This window comes from Adiantum capillus-veneris, chromosome 5, assembly GCF_014529385.1.
Source record: "Adiantum capillus-veneris isolate H3 chromosome 5, ASM1452938v2, whole genome shotgun sequence".
NCBI lineage: Eukaryota > Viridiplantae > Streptophyta > Polypodiopsida > Polypodiales > Pteridaceae > Adiantum > Adiantum capillus-veneris.
Window position 1 is genome coordinate 7,323,725 of NC_140935.1, and position 23,610 is coordinate 7,347,334.

Sequence of the window (23,610 nt, forward strand, 5' to 3'; positions counted from 1 at the left end):
GACAGAGTTGCACTACACATGCCACTGCCCCGTCTACTATGAGATACGCGGCCGCTTCCAGTGCTTGTTTAGAGAGGGCTTCGGACGACTCTACAGAGTCATGCGGTACGAGGATCAGAGATGCTTGGGTCTGTTTTTGCTCGAGCTGTGCAGACACAAAGAGAGCCTGATGAGGGGAGAGGCCAGCCAGTGAAAGAATTAGAAGAGGTGGTTGATGCACAAATTGCTCAGCTTTTTGACGCGCAGAACAAAAGCTAAAAAGCACGGCAAAAAGCAAAAGAAAGCATTGACTTCCCGGGCTATTTGGGTCGTCAGTCTACTTTTGAAAAGGCAAGAAAACAGAAGAAGCGTGTTCGATTTGAAGGAGTACCCCGTTCTTCTTCTTCTTCTTCTTTTGACAATTCTTCTAGCTCATTTGACTCGAGCGAAGAAGTCAGAAAAGGCAAAAAGCGAAGCAAAAAGCAACGCTTCGGAAAGGGCAAGAAAAAGGCAAAGAAGCCCAAATCTCGCCCCATGAGTGAGAGTTCTACAGAGGACTTGTCTATAGACAGTTCGGACTCGGATGACAACAACTTTTATGCAAAGAAGAAGAATTTTTACAAAGCCAACCAGTACGACTTTCTGGAAGACAAAAGCAAGAAAGTCCGAGAGTTTAAGGAAGATGGACAATCAATTAAATTTGACACGTTTTCCGGTTATAGAGATGCTTCGAAGGCTTTGTCTTTTGTACAACAGTTTGACATCGCTTTCGCGGGAGGGCGTTACTCAAAGCACTCTTAAGATTCGGAGAGCTGCCTCTTACTTTAAGGGGAATGCTCGAACTTGGTGGTCCACGCTTCTATTAAACAAGACTGCGCCAGTTAAATGGCTAAAATTCAAGAGGCTTTTTATTTCTTCTTGGTTGACTCAAGAGTATGAACGCGACATACGAACTGCTTGGAGCCATCTTCGGATGACCAAGAAGGATACAGTGGACGCTTATTGCGAGAGATTCTGGAGCTCTTTTCTACCCGCCTCTTCATTTAAGAAGATCTCGTTCAAGGAACAGATTGAGCGGTTTACCTTGGGTCTTCCTACAAAGATTCGAGATCACTGCTTGGAACAGAAGTCAGCTTCCATTCAGGAGTTGATGAGTCATGCAAAACGGGGTTTTGCCATTCACTCAGGCAGTTTGACCTACCCCACCGATGAGATCATGACGCAAAGAGCCGAACAAACTTCGACAAATGAAAGTAGAAAGAGGAAGAGCAACCCAGAAAAGAAGGATGCACGACCCAAGGTCGCTCCTCAAGAAAGAGCTCGCTATATCAAGGAGGGGAAGTGCTTTGGATGCGGGGAATCTGGGCATATCTCCGCGAAGTGCCCTAAAAAGGCACAGAAAGAACAAAACGACAAGGACGACGAGAGGCCTGAGAGTTCGAGAGCAGCTGAGGAACGTGGAAGAAAAGGCAAGATGAAAATAGGATTGGTTCCAAATTGCGTGGGTATTGATCCCAGCACGTTGGACGAAAGTACAGAACTTTGCCGAGCTTGGGACAAAGTAAAAGACCAAGAAGCTTTGATCTTCTTTGATGGAGGAGCTAAGGTCAACTTCATTTCACCGAAATTGGCGGCGCGGCTCGAGATCACTCCCAATCGGATGGGACCACTTGCGGAGGCTGTTCTAGCGGCACCCCACCCAGCAAGGACGTAGCCATTACACCTGTCATTGGCAAACTTCGGTTGCATTGTCAGGGGTATTTGGGGCATGAGGACTTTTACATAATGCCTTTGGAAGGTTGTGATGTTCTCTTGGGAATTCCCTGGTACCACAAGAACAACGCCGTGGTCGACTATCGAGCGAGGAAAGCGACATTGACCACAAAGAAGGGCAGAACCATTGTACTTGACATTAAACTTAAGGGCGAGTCTGTCCCTATTGTATTAGCTTCGGCCATTTCAAAGTTAATGAAATCCAGTTTGTTCGTTTACTCGATCTTTATGAAAGAGTTGAGTGAGGAGGATAGGACAAATATGTCTGAACTTGATAAAGAACGCCAAAATTTTCTCCACTCTCATGCCGATTGCTTCTTAGAGGGCCTGCCAGGCGAGTTATCACCCGCTCGTCTTGAAGATCATACCATTGATCTAATTCTTGGAAGCACGCCACCGAACCAGTCACCTACCGTGTGAGACGAGCCCAGAACGAAGAGATTATGAACCAAGTGAAGGACCTCTTGGAAAAGGATCTTGTCCAGCCTAGTACTTCACTGTATTGCTCTCCAGTGTTGTTGGTTTTGAAGAAAGACGGATCTTGAAGAATGTACATCGATTATAGAGCTCTCAACAAAATCACCATCAAGAAGAGATTTTCGATTCCTAGAATCGATGATATACTTGATCGACTTCAGGGATTCTCGTGCTTTAGTAGGATCGACTTGAAAAGTGGATATCATCAGATCCGAATCGCGTCGGGAGACGTCTACAAGACAACCTTCCGGACGACTTTTGGGTTATTTGAGTTTTTGGTGATGCCTATTGGTCTAACCAATGCTCTTGCGACATTTAACCGGATGATGGGCAGGATTTTTCAAGAGTACAGGCTATTTGTTGGCACTTTCTTTGACGATATCATTGTTTTCTCCAAGGATAAGGCAGAACATAGAGATCATCCGCTTCAAGTCTTTCAGGCATTACGAGATTACAAGTTAGTGATTAATGCGAAGAAAAGTGAATTTTTCATACCAGAGATACACTTTTTGGGACACATTGTGTCAATAGCAGGAGTGCAGATGGATCCGGCCAAGATAGAGACTATCCGTGATTGGCCCGATTTGAAGAATGTCCATGAAGTTAGAAGCTTCTTGGGATTGTGTTCGTAGTACAGGCGGTTCATTCGGAAGTTTGCAGAGGTTACTTTCCCTTTGCATATCTTGATGTAGAAAGGAGTCCCTTTCTCGTGGGGACCCACAGAGGTGACCGTCTTTCAGACATTGAAAGAGAAATTGACTACGGGACCAATTTTGACTTTGCCGGACTTGCAGAAGTCATTTGAAGTATATTGTGATGCTTGTGGTCGTAGTTTGGGTGCGGTCTTAATGCAAGAAGGCCATGTCATTGCTTACGAGAGCCGATTGTTCTCAAGGCCAGAATTGACAGCACAGATTTATGAGAAAGAGCTTTTGGCGGTTATCCATGTTCTTACTCAGTGGCAGCATTACCTACTCGGAGCGGATTTTACTGTCTTTACAGACCATCAGAGTTTATGCTACTTCTTGTCACAGAAGCAACTATCGGAAAAGCAGATGCGGCGAACATCTTGTCACAGTTTCACTTCAAGATTGTCCATGTTCAGGGACAAAAGAATTTGGTGGCAGATGCTTTGTCTCGGAAGCCGTTGGTTCTGGCTATTTCCACGATACATCATAGGAGCTTCGAGGATATGGTCAACCAACATGCCACAGATACGGATTTTGCAGACGTTTTCACACGGATACGGGATGGGGAGACATTAGCGGGATATTCCATTCGGGATGGCTACTTGATGAGGAAAACCATGTTGTGCGTTACACAACTATTGAGGGAAAAGGTTATGACTGAATGCCACTGTCCGCCTTTTACGGGTCATCGCGGAATTGCTACCACCATGAAAGAGGTAGAGAGATACTTCTTTTGGCCGAGACTCAAGAAGGATGTGGATGAGTTTGTGTGCAGTTGCTTGGTATGCCAGAAGGTCAAGTTTGACATGCATAAAGCACAGGGATTGTTACAGCCTTTGCCCAAACCCTCCTGCCCCTGGAAAAGTATTGCAATGGATTTCATTTTTGATCTCCCGAGAACACAGTGGTCACGATGGTATCTGGACTGTTATTGACAGATTTAGCAAGCAGACTCATTTCATTCGAGTGAAGAAAACAGTCAAGCCGGATTGCTTAGCGAGACTGTTTGTGGCCCAGATTTACAGATTACATGGCATTCCTGAGACGATTGTCTCAGACAGGGACCCAGATTCACGAGTTTGTTTTGGAAGGCAATTTGGGAGAACATTGGCACCCGGTTACAGTTCTCGTCATCTTTTCACCCGCAGATTGCCAACTCATTGGTTTTAGATTTATTGAAGTCTTATATCTCGGATCAGAAGACTCAATGGGAAAAGTATCTACCTTTGGTGGAATTTGTAATGTGCAGCGGAATGAATGTTGTATTTTCTCAAGATTAGTGATCTTTATTGCTCAAGGTTCCTTTTAGTTCTTAGGGAAGGAGAGAGCCTTCCGTCTTATGGAGAGTGCTATGATCACGAACAAAGTGAGTGGATATTGTGCGTGCAAGTGAATGAGACTGAGAGAAGGAGAGAGAAGAGATACGACACCCGAGAGGTTGTAAAACCCTCCTCCGAAGGCCCCACTCTCGTCGGCGAGAGTGGTCTATTTTGATTGCACAAAGGTGTACAATGTGTATGCAATGGACTGATGCAACTTGGACTATGCCAATGACGACGACGGTGATGACGACGACAACTTAGGTTGAAATCTGTGATCTTCTATTGGTTGAATTTCGTGGACTGTTTCGGGGCTGAAATGGACTGTTTTACTGCCGTCTTAAGGGCTGAAAATGGTGGAGTTGTCGGGAGTCATGCTAATGATGAAAAACGCTGAATGTACTGCTCTTCTGGCTGCGTTTTAAGAGAGATATCCTTGGCTGAAAAACGCTGGAACAGCAGGTGGTTTTCATGCTGAAAATGGCAGCAGCTCTAGCGTTAGTAAATCCCTATCACGCTGTGGTTGCTTTGCTGAATTCGATGAAGAAAAACGCTGGACTTGCTGATGATGCTATCGTTAGTAAATGGCTGAAAACGCTGATGGTGATCAGGAGAAAAACGCTAGGCTTAGATGCTTGCTGGCGATGGTTGTTGGATAAGGAAACGCCAGGGAACTGGGGTGGGGGATGGCGATGGCTTGTTGTGAAGAAAACGCCAAAGTCTGCAAGAGGCTAGGCGATGGTATCTGCTGGGGGTGCTGAGGGGGGGTACTGCTGAGAAGTTGCCTGTTGAGCGGGAAGCTCCTGCTGCCTCTTCTGCCAATTACTGCTAACATGGGTTTGCTCATATATTAACTTAGCAAAATTGCCCTACCTAGTTTTGTTGGAAAGTCACTTAAAAATAATAAGTGAAAATTAAAAAAAAAAGGAAAATAGGCTAAATGCACTGGAAAATTCCCCTGACTGAATCTGATGGATTCTGAAGTGAATACTGATGATCATGCTGTGTGCAACCGGAGGATATGCATCTACACTAAGTGACTGGGCATGCACGGTCTACGAATAGACTCACAAAAGTGCCACATCATTGCTAATCTAGACTTGACTGAACTGACTGAACCCTGCTGTGGTGTAGCTTGTCCACGGACACATAGGGTTGGGATGTGTCATGTGACATCCCCTCCTTTTAAAAGTGAGGTATTGTTACCGAACTGTATGGCGTCGAGGGGGATCGCCAACAGCATCTGGAATCTTGGAAGGGACTCTTCGCCGGCCCACTCTGATGTGTGGGTCGTGCGGTACTTGAACTTCATAAAGGTCTGCAACGCTTGCTTCTTTGGGCCGCGCCGAAAGCGACACAAAGTCGCTTGAACTTCAACTTCGTCTAGAGTCCTGCTTCCTTCATCTTGAAGAATCTCCATGGCTGAAAATTTCTGAAACCATCTCCAACACAAAACCCTGAACATACCCATTCCATGTAAAGTGAAGGAAAAAAATCTTGTCTTCTCTAAAGACTGTGTATACAATGTAGACGAACATAGAGACGGAGTGACAACCCGTTCATCAAACACATGCAAACAATGAGATCGAATCTTTTCTGTTTGATCGAAATCAATCAAATTTGGCAAATCACAATGGAAATGCCCATGATGGGTGCTCATACTATCACGTGCTCTTCTGGGTACTGTGTCATGCCAAGGAAGAGACATGTAATGTGACTTCCTTACATACATACCTTTCAGCTTTTTACGAAAAATCCGCATACATTCGTACTCATCCATGAGAGAAACGTGCTCAACATACAATATGTCATGCCTAGGAAAAGGGATCACATAACGATGCTGACTAAAATACAGGAAACGATCACGAATGAAACACTCGAACAATGCGTGCGTATCAATCATGCGAACACATAATACTTCCCGTGAGGGTTCTTTGGACCAAGGCTCGAGAGCCAAGATCGATCCTTCGTGATTGATCTTTGGACCAAGGCTCGAGAGCCAAGATCGATCCTTCGTGATTGATCGAATCTGCAACGAGGTTAGCTTCGCTAGAAAAAGCATTCACTAGTACCTCATCCGTGTCAACAATCACATCATCTTCATGCAACTCATCATGCTTGTGAGAAATCACATCTTGATCATGCAAATCATCATGCTTGTCATTGTCATCCAAATCATCATGCTTGTCATTGTCATCCAAATCATCATGCTTCTTATAATCATGCAAATCCTGTGTGTCATGTTGTGGAGAAAGAGAGACTGAGAGAATCTCCTTATCCCGAATCCTTTCATCCTTGTCCTGCATATTAGCAATGAGAGATGGAGAAGGAGCAATGTCCACTCCATGAAAGATAGTAGGAGAATCACTTTTGGCATTGAGGGTTAAAGTGTTAGCTTCAAAATCAATGAGAGCGTTACCATCGAATGCCCAAAATCATATCACATCCTGAGAGAGGAGAAACAACAAATCTTCTAGTGAAGGCAGTCTGTTGAATTGCAAACAACACATCAAGGCATTCCTCTGTGATGAGAGCGTCCATACCAGGTCGAAAGCCAGAGACCTCGATAGGAGATCTCGGACTAACCTCGAGGCGGGCTCTCTCAACAAGAGAGGAACTGATCACATCATGCATACTACCTGGGTCAAATAATATGACAAAACGGTGCCCCGACGTACGACCATAACATTTAATGAGAGAATCATCAATGGGAGTGTCCTGAGAAACTTTGGGCACAATTGTGTTATCATTCATTGCATTGACAGATGTAGTGGGTGCTGTGGGTTCTTTAGATTCATTCGATTCAAGCTTAGGACATGTTTTTATGTGACCCTTAATGTGACAATGAAAACAACGACCTTCCTTAGAATAAGTGCTTTGTTCTTCCGACGTGATGTATCCTCCTACAATTCCTTGTGCTACCTTTTCATCTGGAGTAAGCTTAGGTTTAGCAATTGTGTTAGCCTTACCCTTAGATTCATTGGAAGAATTCTTTGATGAGATACTGTTGATAGATTGGTTAGTAGAGTTATCATTCTTACCATTCTTACCGTTCTGAGGGTTCTGAGAAGTCTGCGAGGTAGTTGTGGAAGTCTTGTTCTCCTTAGGCTTTTCCTTGTTGTGCTTCATCTCCTGTGCGAGAGCAATGGCTACCGCCTTGTTGAGATCGATTGGATCGAGTACCTCGACATCGTACTTGATATACTCGTCCAATCCAAAAAGGAATGCCTCTTTGCGTTCATCATATGACATGCGTAATTGGGTACCTAGCTGCAAAACACGATTAGAAAAAGACATGACTGGCATACCATTTTGCTTGAGAGAGCGCCAATCATCCTTCAATCGTGCAAGGTACTGAGGTGGCATAAACCGCGCCTTGAGCTTGTCTTGGAAATCAGTCCAACTAAAAGAGGGGCGTGAAATCGTCGGCTGCCTCTAGGTGCACGGCTAGTTGAGCCTCTTGCCATGCGTGGTACCAATTGATGGCATCACCGTCAAGGTACATAGTTGCCGTCAAAACTTTGCTATTTCCTGTCTTCTTAGTTAGTTGTCGCAAAATAAGCATTAAATTGATGCAACTAAGAATGAACAACCGTAGCATCCATCTTACCATCATACTTACTGAAAGTCAATTTTTCTGTGACTAGATGATTGGAATCCACGTCGTGGCTTGCGCCACTTGACGAACTCCCACGATCTTTGGGTGTGTCGGTCTTTGAGGCTAGTGCTTGTCGAAGCAATTCTTGAGTGTGTAGCTCTCGTTGAGCTTCACGCTCGGTCTCCAAAGCCAATCTATGAGCAACACGATCGGCCTTCAAAGCCGCGTTTCTTGCCGCCTCTTTCGCCTTTTTGAGTTGTTTCCGTTCTTTGCGTTCGTTGCGCTCGCGCTCTAAAGCAAGTCGATTGTCTTCTTGTTTTGTGGCAAGTTTTGGGTTTCTTTCGTCGCGCTCATAGGCTCTTTCGTCGCGCTCATGGTCCTGAGCAAGGCGATTTGTTTCTTGTCTATCCATCATGGCCAACATCTGCTTGACCATTTCCTCCATAGGGTTTGGTGAACTTGGTGGCATAGATGGCGAAGGGGGAGGGTTAAAGAAATCATCTCCGGGTGGGGACGAGTCTGTCGCCTCTCTCATGCTCATCACCTGTATGCGAAGTATCCATTCCGCTTCGGGTGATGACCATGCACTATGATCTTGGGTTCTTAAGTTTGCGAGGAACTTGGGTTCTTGAGGTTCTTGATTCTTGAGGGTCTTGGGTTCTTGAGTTCTTGGGTTCTTGAGGATCTTGAGGTTCTTGAGGTTTTCTTTCGCTTGCAAATCGCGTTGGAGAAGGATCTTCTCTTCACCCGAGTTCTACCCTTTTCTGCGGGCGCACCCCTTGGCGGCCTTGCGCTCACACCGAGGTTGCTTTTTCCCACCTCACGTCGATTGGCCGCCCGCGAAGTGCGCGGTCCGCTCTCAATGAGTGAAAAGAGACACAAGGGGAGGCTGGACAAGCCCTTCTTTCTTGGGATTCCTGTCACTCTTCAACAAAACACGATTAGGAATCGCCACGCCCAAGTAAACTTGGGTTCGTGCGACCGCAATAAGCAAAAAAAAATTCTTGTGGTTCTTTCCTTGAGTAATGCAGAACACTTCCAAAGCTCTGATACCAATGTAAGGTGCAGCGGAATGAATGTTGTATTTTCTCAAGATTAGTGATCTTTATTTTGCTCAAGGTTCCTTTTAGTTCTTAGGGAAGGAGAGAGCCTTCCGTCTTATGGAGAGTGCCATGATCACGAACAAAGTGAGTGAGTGTGTTGAAACCTTTTAAAGGTGATGTGCCCGAAGATGGGGAGCCCGATGAGCAACCCGACGTGGAAGAAAACGAGGAGATCCTTGTTCTTGAACAGATTTTGGCATATAAGGACAGAAAGAATAAGGGTAAAGTAGGAAGGCGGTTCTTGGTTAAATTCAAGAACTATCTTGCATTGGATGCGAAGTGGATGGAGGAGGAGGACCTAGCAGATACTCCTGAGATTGTGAACCTTTACCTTGAAGCTTTTGGTTTAGCATAGCCTACTCCAAAAGGAACCCTGAATTCAGCTTGGCCGGAGATCCGGTGCAGTGGGTTGCACAAGAGGGGAGTTACTCCGCTCCTTTGTCAACAGATGTCTTGATTTTTGAATACTAGAGTCACTGATGTGTCTTTGAGCTTCAGGGATACTGAGAGCTGACAGTATTCTGTTGCATGACTTTATGAAATGGAATTCCTGAATACGTAACTGATTTTTTCTTGACTTGTTTTTAAGTGTAGGAATTGATAGACGAAATGACTGCAGCATTTTGGTCTGAATGATCTCGAATAGACATGGTTGCAATAGGGGTTACTCAATCGGGCATCTATGAGGTCTTGAGTGGATCTGGATGTGATTGCTAACTACATTGCCGATAAATCATGCTCTGAGATCCAAATGAATGTGAACTGTGAACTGTTTGAAGTGATTTTTTGTGATGTCGTGGTAGATTCTCGACTTGGAGTGTCCAAGTCTGTTACAAATGCCACATGACTAGTGGTACACTGCCACATCAGCATGTCTCCGTACACTATGTGTGTTACAAATTTTTGACGTGTCAAGCCACTAAAGATCGAAGCCAACCTGCAGATCCCGACCGAGAGACCTAAACCCTAAGGAGAAGCAGCAGGAGAAGTTTCACCAACTTGCAGGATCCCGTCCGATGGGGCCCAAGTGACCTAAAGGGATTAAATAAAGCTGGAACCCCCCCCCCCCCCCCCCCCCCCCCCCCCCCACACACACACACACACACACACACACATACACACTATTGCATAGCAGTTGATGACGTGGCAGGCCAGTACATACGCCTAAATTGTGCGCTCACATGTTGACGTGGCAACAACTATGGATTTTTGGATTTCGCGCCGAATGTGCTGATGTGGCACCTCTATGGATTTCCATGATTCACACTAGGCAGCTTTGAGCGCCAGTTTTTGAGGCAAGATGCTTTTGAGTTTGAAGCTTTTCATGTAACTGCTTTTCATAGGCCAAGGCCCTTTAAATATGAGCCAAGGGCTCATTCTCTGGCACGCTTCCGGGTGAAGGTGCAAAGCGTGGAGTACCGGCTTGAATTGATTTGAAGCAATATAAAGAAATACCAAAAGGGGCGCTAAGGTTTGGGGCCAGTGCTCTTTTGGAGTGGAACACTGCCACTCCCAGTCTCGTGTGTTGTGCATCTCTTTCAGTTCGGTTGTTATTTAAAGTGCTTAAAGTTGTTCAATCTATTCTTTTCCGTTGGCACGTGGTGCCCGTCTCGTGACAGTGTGTGTGAGAACACGTGTGTGCCATGGCAGACATATGATGTCATCATGTTGACACATATCTCTCTCATAGAGAAGTAGAATAAATAAAGAGCTCTACAAAGGGCTATAGTCTGCAAAAGTCCACATAAGTCATAGTTTCTATGGAACGGGATTCTAGGGGTGTGGAATGCCGGAACGATGTTTCGGGGGTGGAGGATCATATGGAACGGCTTGGAATGACTGGCCGTTCCGGACAGCCGGGCCAAACCGGAACGGGGCTGCCGGAACGACTGGGCAGCAGTAAAAAACGGCCAAAATTTGGGGGTAGAATTTTCAGCTCCCCATTATAAAATGCCCCCCCCCCCCCCCCCCCCCCCCCCCCCCCCCCCCCCCCCCCCCCATCTCTTACCTTCACGAGTGACAATGCACAAGGTTGCCATTATGTATCTACTATCTCAAGCTCCCTCTCTCAAGTCTCAAGCTCTTATGTATCTTTCTCTCGGAGTCTCTCAAGCTCTCTCCCTCCCTCTCCCTCTTGCTACCCGTCTTTCTCTCTCAAGCTCTTAAGGAGTCAAGCCTAAATGAAACACATTTGCCATTGAAGATGCGAGAATCTTTCGAGTCGTCTCAACTTTCAAGTCTACGAGGCTCAAGCCTCAAGGCTCAAGCTCTCTTCTTCTCCCTCTCCCCCTCTTTCTCACATAATCCATGGCCTCATACTACTTGTTTAGACAAATAGAGCTAGAAATTGCATTATTTGGATGTTTTTTATGCCTCCCGTTCCGTGCCGCTCCCGTTCCGGACCCCTCAGGTGTTCCCCCGTTCCGCGGGGAACCGGTCGCCGTTCCCGTTCCGCGTTCCGGGTAACTATGACATAAGTTGGTGTGAACCAACTCCAAAACTGCAGAAACTCGTCGGGTAGAGTACTTTAGAATAGCCTCTCTATGTCGCTCTTTACAAATGCAGGAACTGCACTATCCTTGCTTACCCCCAACATCAGGTAAGCCAACAGTCATTGCTCTTGAAAGCAAAGAACATCAACATTTGAGTGACCAAATTGATAGTTTCATAAATCACCTATAGGAGATCTCGCCTTTACTGATGAAAGAGCTTGCTTGTCGAGATTGACTGCCATCATGGTTACCATGAAACATGTTTTGTTAAGGGTGAAACCTTGAAACCATGAAACTCGTGAAATGTTTTGATTTCATGAAACACCATATTGAAACCTTAGCCTACAAATTCAAATTTATGTAACTTCAGGCGTTTTGGTTTGTACTTTCTAGAGATGAAATGTTTCAGGGTGAAACTTTGTGTTTTGGCCTGAAAGATTTTGGGACTGAAATGTTTCATGGTGATGCTGACTGCCATAGGAACCTTAGCAGGAGCTGGTAACCCGGGGAAGAGAGAGGGATGGTAGGTGATAAAGATGGATGCTTCAAAATTGCCAGACATCTTTCTGTTCCATTACGCGTTTTGAGCGTATGCAACCAATACTTAGAAGGTCTATAGCCATGTAGCACTTCATTGACTGTACAAATGCACTTCATCGACTGTACAAATGTGAGTCTTAAGTTAAATACTGGGAAATATACACCTAGCTTCTATTGCACAGATGTCCTGTTTATCTGGTTGCCTTGAGAGCGGGGAATTGCAGACATGGGTTCTACATGCTCTAATCTGCACGACGAGGGTAGTGGATGCGGACAAATGCATAACAACACCCGCTTGGATGAGAACAATTAGCATATGCAAAGATGGGTTTATCATATGCATGGTCATCAACCAGCCAATCAATTGTTGCTGTAATGCAGTTCCTGGGAATCAGCTTACAAGTGCTGGACACAATTCTCTAGGCATTTCCTTGATTTACATAGACTTTGAAGCATGCATATGGCCCATACCGTCATGGGTGCATACTGAGGGACCTTTGTGCTACAATTTAATGCTATCAAATTTCTTGAAACTTTGAGTTAACGTCTGCTATCAGTATCTAATGCTGCTTTTTGGAGAGATTTACTTGAACAAGACTAAGGTTTATCCCAGCTGGTCACAACATAGACATCTAGCAAGTGCAGCCTATTATTTGCAGTGCAAGCATTCTGTCTGATGGGAAGTATTTTAGAGGCTACCAAATTTGAATGGAAATATGCACCCTAAAATTTGAAGTTTGTGGGCAAGTTTCCTACTTCCTTAAATAGTCATCTCAGTCTTCTATGGGTTGGTACATGATTTTGCAGCTAGTGTTACGGAAGTTCTGGCTCCATCTGCTTCAGGGGCAACTACAGAAGCAATTAAAGGCCCTAATTTACACGACCTTCAGGTGTATGGCGTTCTTGTAACTGTGGTCTTGTGCCTTATTGTGTTTGGTGGAGTGAAGATGATAAACAAGGTTGCCCCAACATTTCTCATCCCAGTCTTAGTCTCACTGTTACTGATCTTTATCGGCATATTTGCAGCTCGCAAACAGGATGGATCAGGTGCTTTGTTGTCTTATGTCATAAGTTCCTTAAACCTTTAGATTGCAACAGTAGCCTTCTGATCATAAACTTTCCTTGCTTTTGCAACGTCCACTAGGTATCACTGGCTTGCGGTTCAAGACTTTAAAGAGTAATTGGGAAGCTCAGTATCAAAGAACAAATAGAGCTGGGATTCCATCACCAGATGGAATTACATATTGGGGTTTTGAGTATGTACACGCTTTTTTTTTAAATTCTTTCTGAATCTGTGTGCATGGTATCTACCTTTAAGCGCACACTCTTAATTATATTGCCACTACATGATGTTTATTGCATGAACTTCTGTTTCAGTGAGTTATTAGGGCTATTCTTTCCTGCTGTCACGGGGATCATGGCAGGTTCTAATAGATCAGCATCATTACGAGACACTCAAAGATCCATACCCAGAGGCACGTTGTCAGCCATTGGTGCAACCACTGCATTGTACTTAATATCTTGCTTTATGTTTGCAGCTGTTGCTACAAGGGAAGAGCTTCTCACAAACAGGTGACCACTTTGCCTTTCTCGAAGTTGTACCTTGATTGGATTAAGCATTAAGAAATGTAAGAAGCTAACAACACTACTAGTAAGTGCAGCCAGACGAAAAGTTTTCTTAGCTTGTCGCATGTAAACTTAGTAAGTGCCAAATAGCAATAAACGAAGAAGGTTTGGGCTGTGCTGCAAAGTGGGGGTTGTTGGGTCTAAACTCTAAAGGCCCTCTAGCCACCTCTTTTGTATATTTGCACGCTCACTTATTCTTTGGGTGTGAACCACCCCTAGGGTCACTTAAGTGACCCTTATAATGTGTACCCTAAAAACAATAATACATTGGTGTGCTAATCACGTAAAACACCTTGCGTCGACCTCTACTTCTCACGTTCATTCTATGCACAAAATACCAGGGCTGCCTTCTCCAGTTGCCAGCGCGACCTTCAAACTGGTATCAAAGCTTCGGTTCCCGCACACCTACGCACCTGGCAGGAAGCAGCAAGTATTTTCTCTCTCTTCGATTTCAGCCCATCCCTCTCTCTCTCTCTACGATTTTCAGTCAGCAGGTTTTCTCTCTCCTCTCACTACAACCCATAGTCCCTCTGGATCGCTTGAGGCTGTGGATTCTTCCGTTCTAGAGAAAGCAGGCAAAATCCTTTATAGCAAAGAAAGGAGAAACTCGCAGGGGCTGAAATTTCAGCAATTTAACAACACATTGAGGCTTTCGAGGTTGAAATTGCGCTTACAGGTTGAGGGAAATTGGGGTTTTTTGCTCAATTTGCAGAAATTTCAGCAATTAGATTGTCAAAATTTGGGGCTTTTGCTGAAATTTCAATATTTGTAGACATTGGTGAAATTATTGCAATTTGTGGACAGTTTGAGCAGAGATTTTGAGTTTTTTAAAGAAAACTTAGGTTTCATCAAGAAGGGATGAAATTTCAGCAATTTAACAACACATTGAGGCTTTCGAGGTTGAAATTGCGCTTACAGGTTGAGGGAAATTGGGGTTTTTTGCTCAATTTGCAGAAATTTCAGCAATTAGATTGTCAAAATTTGGGGCTTTTGCTGAAATTTCAATATTTGCAGACATTGGTGAAATTATTGCAATTTGTGGACAGTTTGAGCAGAGATTTTGAGTTTTTTAAAGAAAACTTAGGTTTCATCAAGAAGTTTATATGTGGCATACATTTATGTATTTACATGCGGAATACTCACCATTGAGTTGATGTATTGTTGAAAATACATTTTGCAGCAACTTTTAATCCATTTGCAAATTTGAGGTTTTTGCATATGCGCTTTGCTTCTACTGCTCAAGTGGTAGTACTCTTGCTAGGAATGTATGCCCTATTTGTGTGCTGAAATTTCAGCTTTTATTGCTGAAATTTATCCTTCTTTACTGTTGTACACTTGTGATAAAGTGTCGGTAACGTAGTGTTACCACCTCTTGCTCTTCTACACTGAGTATTGAGCTTGTAAGAAAATCTCAGTTTTCAGCCTATTGTCATAAAATTACAGCAGTGAATTTTTGGTCCTTTTTGCACCGAAATGGCCTCTAATGCGTCTACGAGTGGTGAGTTAAAGTCTCTCCTTGAAATCAAGAGGTTTGACGGCTCTGGCTTTGACTTGTGGAAGGATAGAATGCAAGGAATCTTATTTCTGAAAGGCTGTGATGATATGTACTTTTGGAAGTGAAACTTGTAGCTTTGTCAGATGATGATTGGGCTAGGCTCAACAAGAAAGCTATTGCTTACATCAAGATGGCTGTGTCTGATGAGGTGCTCACGAACATTAAGCGTTTTGACACTGCTTATGCTATATGGAAGAAATTGACAAATAAGTATGAGAATACAACTCCTGTGAATCAAGTGCATCTTATGCGTAAGCTTGTAAACATGGAGTTGGATGAGTTGAAGCCTACATCTGAACACTTGAGGCTGGTATCTTGAGTCAGTTGCAAGACTCAACTTTGTAGCCATTTGGTGATATGCTAAAGGCTATTTTCTTATTGATGACTTTGCTTGACAGAAGGGAAGCTTTAGTTGTCTCTTTGAGCAACAATGCTGCTTTGACATTTGATGGTGTACGAGGTTCTATTCTCAATGAAGAGATTAGAAGAAAGACCAACAGTGAAAGCAGCGGGTCAGCATACAATGTTAGAGGTAGGTCTGAAAAGAAGAATAATACAAACAATAGAGGCAAGAACATGAGTAAAAACATGGGTAAGTCCCAGGATGTTACATGCTATCAATGTGGATGCAAAGGGGATAAAAAACCCGATTGCGGGTACTACAAGGAGGAACTCAAAAGAAAGAAACAACATGGTAAGAAGAAGAAGGATTCTAATGATTCTAAGAGTGATGGTATGACTCTTCTTCCAAGGAAGTTGCCAAGGCAAATGTTGTTTCTAGTGTGGTCATTGAAGAAATTGTTGATACAGATGATGCACTTGTTGTTGACTCATGCTTTCACGATGATAGTGTGGCAATGGCAAGTGACATGTGTATCACAAAAGCAAAGGTAATTGATGCATTACTTTCAACACAGGATGGTTTGTCACAATCATGGATAGTAGATAGTGGTGCCTCGTTTCATGTTACTCCATCTTTGGAGTCCTTTGCTTCATACACTGCAGGTAGTCTGGGTAAAGTTTACTTTGGGCAATAACCATGCATGTGAGATTGAGGGTGTTGGCACTATAGGCACTTGAAAATGGTCAAGAGCTGATTTTGCATGATGTTAGGTATGTACTTGGCATTAAGAAAAGACTACTTCCAATTGGGCAGCTAGATATCAAGGGTCAAGAGCTGATTTTGCATGATGTTAGGTATGTACTTGGCATTAAGAAAAGACTACTTCCAATTGGGCAGCTAGATATCAAGGGTTATCACACTATGGCTGGTGGTGGCTCTTGGAAAGTGCTTAAAGGCTCAATGCTGATTGTAAAGGGCAGCAAGATGGGAACTCTTTATTACTTACATTGCAAGGCATCACCTGGCAAGTTTTTGGCTGTAGCTGAAGTTCACTCTCACATGGAGCTTTGGGGCAAAAGACTTGGCCATATGAGTGAAAAAGGGCTTGATGTTCTCTCCTCTTTGGGGAAATTTGATGTAAAAGGCCCTGGCCTTGATTTGTGTAATGATTGGATCTATGGAAAGCTAGTGAAGTTCTTTTATTCCTCTGGTGTCACTCGTAAATTGCATGTTCTTGATTTAGTACACTCTGATGTTTGCACTATGCTTGTGAATTCACATGGAGGCACAATACTTTGTGTCTTTCATTGATGATCATAGTAGAAAGACATAGGTATATGTACTAAAGAGTAAAAGTGATGTGCTTGACTCATCTAAGAAATTTCATGCATTTGTGACCACACAAAAAGGACTTAAGCTAAAAGCTATCAGGATGGATAATGGAGAAGAGTATGAATTACTTGAGTTTAAGAGCTTTTGTGAGGTGCATGGCATCAAGCGGGAATTGACAACCCCTTATAATCCATCATCTAATGGTGTGGGATATAATCGCACAATTTGTGAGAGAGTGAGATGCATATTGTCCACAGCTAATCTCCCTCAAGAATTTTGGGGAGAGGCTCTTAAAACTGCAGTTTATATGCACAATCACTCTCCGAATCGTACGTTAGATAATGGCATTCTTGAAGAGGCTTGGTCTGGCAAACTGGCTTCATATGACCATTTACGAGTCTTTGGCTGCAATGCATTTGTGCATGTACGTGCTGATCAGAGGACCAAACTTGACATGAAATCTATCCAGGGCATCTTCATGGGATATGGAGATGAAGGAGAGATGGGTTATCGAGTTTGGATAACTCAATACAGGAAGATAACACGGAGCCGAGATGTAGTTTTCAATGAGGTTAAATTGCTAAAAAATGCTACACATGTAGACATTGACAAAAAGAAAGTCAAGTTTCTACATAATCAGCCAGCCATAAAGCCACCTTTGGCTGAAAATTTGATTCCTTTTAATGCTGAAAATGAGCAGCAACCTTTTGTGCAATTGCCAGAAGACAATGGGATCAGAGTTACTCGGAACGCGGAACGGGAACGGCGACGGGGGACCCCGTGGAACAGGGGAACGGCGCGGAATGGGAGGCATAAAGAACACCCAAATAATGTAATTTTTAGCTCTACATGTTTGAAATTTGAATACAAGAAGTATTGGAGTCCTTTGACTCTAATACTCACAAAAAACTCGATTTGAAGACCTTTAAGCCATGGATGATGCGAGAGGGAGAGGGGGAGAGGGAGGGAGCGAGAGAGCTTGAGAGAGAGAGAGAGAGAGAGAGAGAGAGAGGGAGAGAGCTTGAGAGAGTCAGAGGGGGAGAGCTTGAGTTTCGAGAATTGAGAGAGCTTAAGGCTTAAGCCTTAGACCTTGAGGGCATGTGGATTTGCTTGAGAAGGGAATGGGTGTGAGGGGGTGCATTTTGAGTCCTTACACACTTTAAAAAACTCCTAATGTTCACTACAAATTTGCAAAAAACTGCCCATTTCTCCCCATTTTTGAGAGTTGGCCGTTCCAAGGCCGTTCTAGAGCTGTTCCGGCCGGCCGTTCTGGTATCAGGTGGTCACTCGGAACGGCAAAACGTTGGGACATTCCGGCCTGGCAAGGGGGGAGGGAACGACGTTCCGGCTTTCCAAGGCCTAGGGAACGCGTTCCCCGGTAACACTGAATGGGATGCATGAAATGGTATTATACCACATGACCAGCATGCTGAAAAAGAATTATGGCAGCGAGGTAATGCTGAAAATCAGCAGCCAATTGATTGTGTGCACATTCCGGACGATGTAGACCCATTGCCAGTCAATGCAGAGCATTGGATGAGAAGGTCTACACGTGTTAGAAGGCAACCAGAGAGGTTCTAGCCATCTATAGATTGCATTTTGTTGATAGATGAGGGGGAGCCTCTTACATTCAAAGAGTCCCAGTCTTGTGAAGACAAAAGTAAGTGGGAGCTTGCTATGGAATCTGAGATGCAATCACTGTATGCAAATATTACATGGGAGCTTGTGGCTTTGCCCAAAGGTAGGAAAGCTATTCCTAATAAGTGGGTTTATAAGGTCGGATGATGTAGCGCGGATAATGTGTCGTGCTCTCTACAGTGTGGGTGTCCCTCAGTGCAATGTGCGTGACAATCTCACTCAACAAATAGAAACTCTCAAACAGAATGAAACACAGAAACAATGGATAACAACAGAGACACAACAGTAGACCAGAACATATGGACTCGGCTAGCTCAAAGAACCATGTACAGACTCTGGCTTGGCAGCACACTCAGCTCCAGCCCAGGACTCACATGTACAAATGGGGTGTCGAGGCTCAGATATGCATGGATGGTGAAGCAGTGCTCTGTGTAAGACTCGACCTAGACGTCTACGTGCAAGATAAGATAGAACTGTCCCAAACGACTACTCATATGTACAACCATAAGAGCCACCAACGGCCCATAAATGTCCAGCCAGCTAAGTCTATCTCCAAACTGAGTGGTGGTGGTGACCTGGCCACGATGTCCACTAGACCACCGTAGGTACCCTGCCACGTGTCACTCCCAGCCCAAAGGGTCCGTCCAGTGTGAACCAGACCAACTGTAGCTAACTGTCCAAGTGCCTATCCTGTGAAGTGACACTGTAGCCTGCTACAGGTTGCCCACCACAAGACTGGTCACCGTCTCGGTGAGCCAAAACTGAATGAAACTGCAAAAGTAACTATATGTACAATGAAAGGTGGGGTAAGAGCACAGTCCTGTCACCCAAGTGAAAGTGTCGTCGCCACTGCTGCTCCAGAAGTATCCGGATCGGGAGGAGCCATCAGATCGATAGTGTAACTATGCGGTTGTTGTACTGTGCTTTGCGTAACTTGGTTTCCTGTGGTTGTAGCAGCCATCTGCTGCACAGCGGATGGGAGCACCTGCCCTGAAGTGAACTTCGGACGCCTAGTAACACAACCATGGCGGTGTGCACCAGCAACACCGTCACAGCAAGGAACACTCTTGCTCTGCATGTGTGGCATCTGGACCTGAGACCCCTGAGTGAAGTACTGGAACTGGGGCTGTGGGTAGTGTCCTATGAACTGTTGAGAGGGCTGAGAGGGACCTGCTGGGTAGTGTCCCATGAACTGCTGAGAGGGCTGAGAGGGACCTGCTGGGTAGTGTCCCATGAACTGCTGAGAGGGCTGAGAGGGACCTGCTGGCGCTGCAAAGCCTGCTGGATTCTGGACCTGTATCCCTGGCCCAATCCACCCATATCCCACAGGAGCCTGGGTAGGCCTGTTATCATACATAAGCATTTCTTGAAATCCGTGCACCTGTGCTTTTAGGTCATCAATAATCCTCGACTTTATCTTCAATGCCTGCTGTAGTGCAAAAATCGTTGCATCTCGATCTGCGATGGCACTCTCGGCAACTCGCAGGGATGCCTCCATAGCTGCGTATGTGGCAGAGTGATGCTGGTGGGTTGCAGCTAGCTGCTCTGCGCCTAGCTCGACGGTGGCAATAGCAGCTCTGGAGTCTTGAAGCAACTTCTCTGAAAGCTGAAACAGAGAAGTGGAGTCGGTCCTACCTGAAGATCCCTCAGATGGATGTGACGCTGGAGGGTGCACATGCGGCACTGCCGGCGAGCTAGAAGTAGGTGCAGTTGGTGGCACAACCGACGAGCTAGAAGTAGGTGCAGTTGGTGGCACAACCGACGAGCTAGAAGTAGGGATACTTGGTGTAGTAGGTGCTTCGGAGATTGTTGTTGTAGGTGGAGGGAGTGATATGTTGACTGGTGTATGAGTGAAGATGGGAGAAGAAGGAAGAGGATTCTGTATGGGTGAAGTGACCATCCTATTCTGAGGAGCGGTAGTAGACACTGGTGTCGGCACAGCAGAACCAGGTGTAGAAGTAGACGTATGACGCTGAAGATGTACCCTAGTCTGCTGGCTCTCATAAACTGGCAAGGAGAGTAGAGACTTCACTGTATCCTTCACCACTTTCGCCTTGATCTTCTTTTTCTTGGTGACTGTGGGGTCAACCTGCATGCTCACGGTTTTCCTTTTCCCTTTCGAGGTTCCCCGTTCCTCATCCACTTCATTTATGTTAATAGGTATGTTTATGATCCATGCCAAGAGAGGTGCTGCAAAACATCTAAAAGTTAACTGCACAGACTGCACTTGGGCCCGAAATCTTTTAGCCCTAGACTGCAAAGAGCTGAAGAGAATTTGGTGGAATCCACATGGGATAGTGTGGATTAAACAGTATAGCCCGTCGCAGTGGGAGAATGTAGTGAGAATATCTGTTTGTACCTTGTCTTCTTTGGCATCCCGAGCCAGAAAGTAATACCTGAAGATTGCGAGAAGCCGTCTGTTTCGCTCATAATTTGGGTGATCCGAGCTCAATAGCTCTTTACATGCTTGGATTGTCGCATCCTTGGACAATAAAGAGAAAGTGCGAGTAGTAGACTTCACAGCTGGAAAGTTGGTCATACCCATGGCATGGCCAAGCCTTGTAGCTGTTAGCTTGTGGCCTCGGACCTTTGGAAAGTTTTTCAACAGTTGATGTATCAGTTCTGCTGGAACAGTATCAGGTAAATTTGCATCAGCCAATGCTGTGAGGCCCAGAGTCTGTAGCTAAGCAGTCGAAAGAACCTCACTGAGAGATGGTCGAGGTTGCTGCATATGAAAATGTAATGAGAATGCTGTGCGATTTTTTAGGCCTCTTGATTTCATGAGTGATGATTTGCTGCTTTTCTTTTTTCTGAGCCACCTTTGAATGTTCCTCCTGATCACTGGAAGCACCTGACTCGGAATTTACATCTGAATCATCAGATGCTGCTGAGTTTGCTTTGTAGCTCTCATCACTTGGGTCACTGGAGGTAAAGTCATCTATGTCATGGTTGCTGCTGCTTGCAGATGCTTCATCTGCTTCGCTCTCTGATTCTCCAACCAGAGCTTTCCTCCTCTTCAACTCTACCTTTTTCTTGCTACTTCCTTCTTGCTGTTGCTTGCTACCCCCTGCCATGGTGAGGTAGGATGACAAACAGAGCCAAACAGAGCCGTTGAGTAGCCAAGTGATGGAAAAGCACTGAGTAGCCAAGTGATGGGAAAGCAGTCAGATGTCAGATGCAGACCAAGTTGGATTATTTCTGCAAAACGATTTAGGCTGGGGCGAGTAATTTAGGATAGGGGTAAATTCGAACCAGAGTAGGGTAGGGGTAGAGGGTAGGGGCGAATGTGAACTTTTAGAGGATAGGGCGAGAGGGTGCTGAGAGAGGGTAGGGCGAGAGGGTAGGGTAGGGGCGAGAAGGGAGGATAGGGGCGAGAGTGGGTGTTGGGAGAGGGTAGGGCGAGAGGAGAGGGTAGGGGCGAAAGGGGGTGCTGGGAGAGGGTAGGGGGCGAGAGGGGAGGATAGGGGCGAGAGGGGGTGCTGGGAGAGGGTAGGGGGCGAGAGGGGAGGATAGGGGCGAGAGGGGGTGCTGGGAGAGGGTAGGGGGCGAGAGGGGAGGATAGGGGCGAGAGGGGGTGTGGGAGAGGGTAGGGGGCGAGAGGGGGTTTAAGTGAGGTAGGGGCGAGCAGCAAGGTTTAGGTAGGGCGAGGGGTTGGGAGACTATGGTCGGTTAATGGCTTAGGAGCGTGAGCCATAGTTACCGGGGAACGCCCCCTAGCCCCCGTTCCGGCGTTCCGGGGGACAGTTCCCTTCCCGAACGTTCCGGAACGTCCCGGAATGTCTGACGTTCCGGGTGGCCAATGCAAACCGGAACGGCCGTTCCGGAACGTTCCGAAACGCCCCCGGGCCGTTCCAGAATGCCCCTGGAATGGCCAATGGCTACAAACAAATTTGGCAAAAATTGAAAAAATTGAAGTAAATGTTTGGGCTTCTTTTGAAAGTGTGCAAGGCCTCAAGGACTCATAAAATGCACCCCCCTCCCCCTTTCTCTTCACAAGCTAATCCTCAAGGCTCAAGCTCTCTCCCTCTCACTCTCAAGATCTCTCCCTCTCAAGACTCACTCTCTCAAGGCTCAAGGCTTCAAGCCTTCAAGCTCTCTTCCTCTCCCTCCCACTCTCTCAAATCTCTCCCTCTCTCTCTCTCTCTCTCTCTCTCTCTCTCTCTCTCTCTCTCTCTCTCTCACATCATCTAGTCATAGCAAGGTTGAATGGTCTTCAAAACGAGTTTTTTGTGAGTATTAGAGTGAAAGCACTCTAATACTCCTTGTATTTAAACACAAGGAGCTAAAAATTGCACTATTTGGGTGTTTTTTATACCTCCCGTTCCGCGACGTTCCCGTACCGGACCCCTAGCCGTTCCCCCGTTCCGCGGGGATCCCGTTGCCGTTCCCGTTCCGCGTTCCGGGTAACTATGGTGTGAGCAGGTACACAGTGTTAACATGTTAACAGATGCGAAGAGAAGGTACAAAGTGTTAGTAGATACAACGAGAGGATAATTTTTGAGCAGGTACAAAGTTCGAGCAGATACAAAGAGAGGGCAATTTTGACTCCAAGGATATACAAGGAGAGAGCAATTTTGACTCCAGATAAGAAGGGTATTAGTAGATTAAGGTTCCTGCAGCAAAATTGAAATTTTAATGGTACCAAAGGTTTTTGCTCCTATTGGAATCAAGAGGTCTTTGATATTCTTCCCATAGACAGTATTGCATTGGGAGTCTCATCAAATCCTTGACTACACCTTGTTCACTGTAAAATTGCTATCTAAGCAGATTCCACTTTTCAAACTGAACAAACCCACTCCGACGAGAAGCTTGACTGAAAGCTTAACTGGAAGGACCTTAATACTTAATCGCAAATAACACTGAGAATAGAAACAATTAGAGGAGTGACTGAACTGTAGAAGTTCTCGATAATACCCAATTACCAGGACTTAGTGGAGAAAAGATATCTTAGAGGAAAGGCGGAAACTTACAGACAGCAGAAACCTAGACAGTAATAGAACATCCATTCTGGTGGAAAGCTAGTGGGGAGGAGAGCAGAACTGAGACAGTAACAGAACATCCGTTCTGATGGAAAGATATTGGGGAGGAGAGAGATGGGACATAGAACCTACAGAGCGGAATAGTTGCAGACCCTTTACTCAGTTTA

General features: G+C 45.2%; 1 protein-coding gene across 4 annotated transcripts in view; it reads left to right on the forward strand.

The window, feature by feature from the left end:
- The window catches only part of CCC1 (cation-chloride co-transporter 1), a 74,082-nt gene that overhangs the window by 32,219 nt on the left and 18,253 nt on the right, over nucleotides 1-23,610 (forward strand). For all 4 annotated transcript variants that reach the window (XM_086511955.1, XM_086511958.1, XM_086511956.1 and 1 more), the window contains 3 exons: nucleotides 12,778-13,017; nucleotides 13,115-13,226; nucleotides 13,348-13,542. In XM_086511955.1, the coding sequence (XP_086368081.1) occupies nucleotides 12,778-13,017; nucleotides 13,115-13,226; nucleotides 13,348-13,542 (547 nt within the window). The remainder of the gene's footprint in view (nucleotides 1-12,777; nucleotides 13,018-13,114; nucleotides 13,227-13,347; nucleotides 13,543-23,610) is intronic.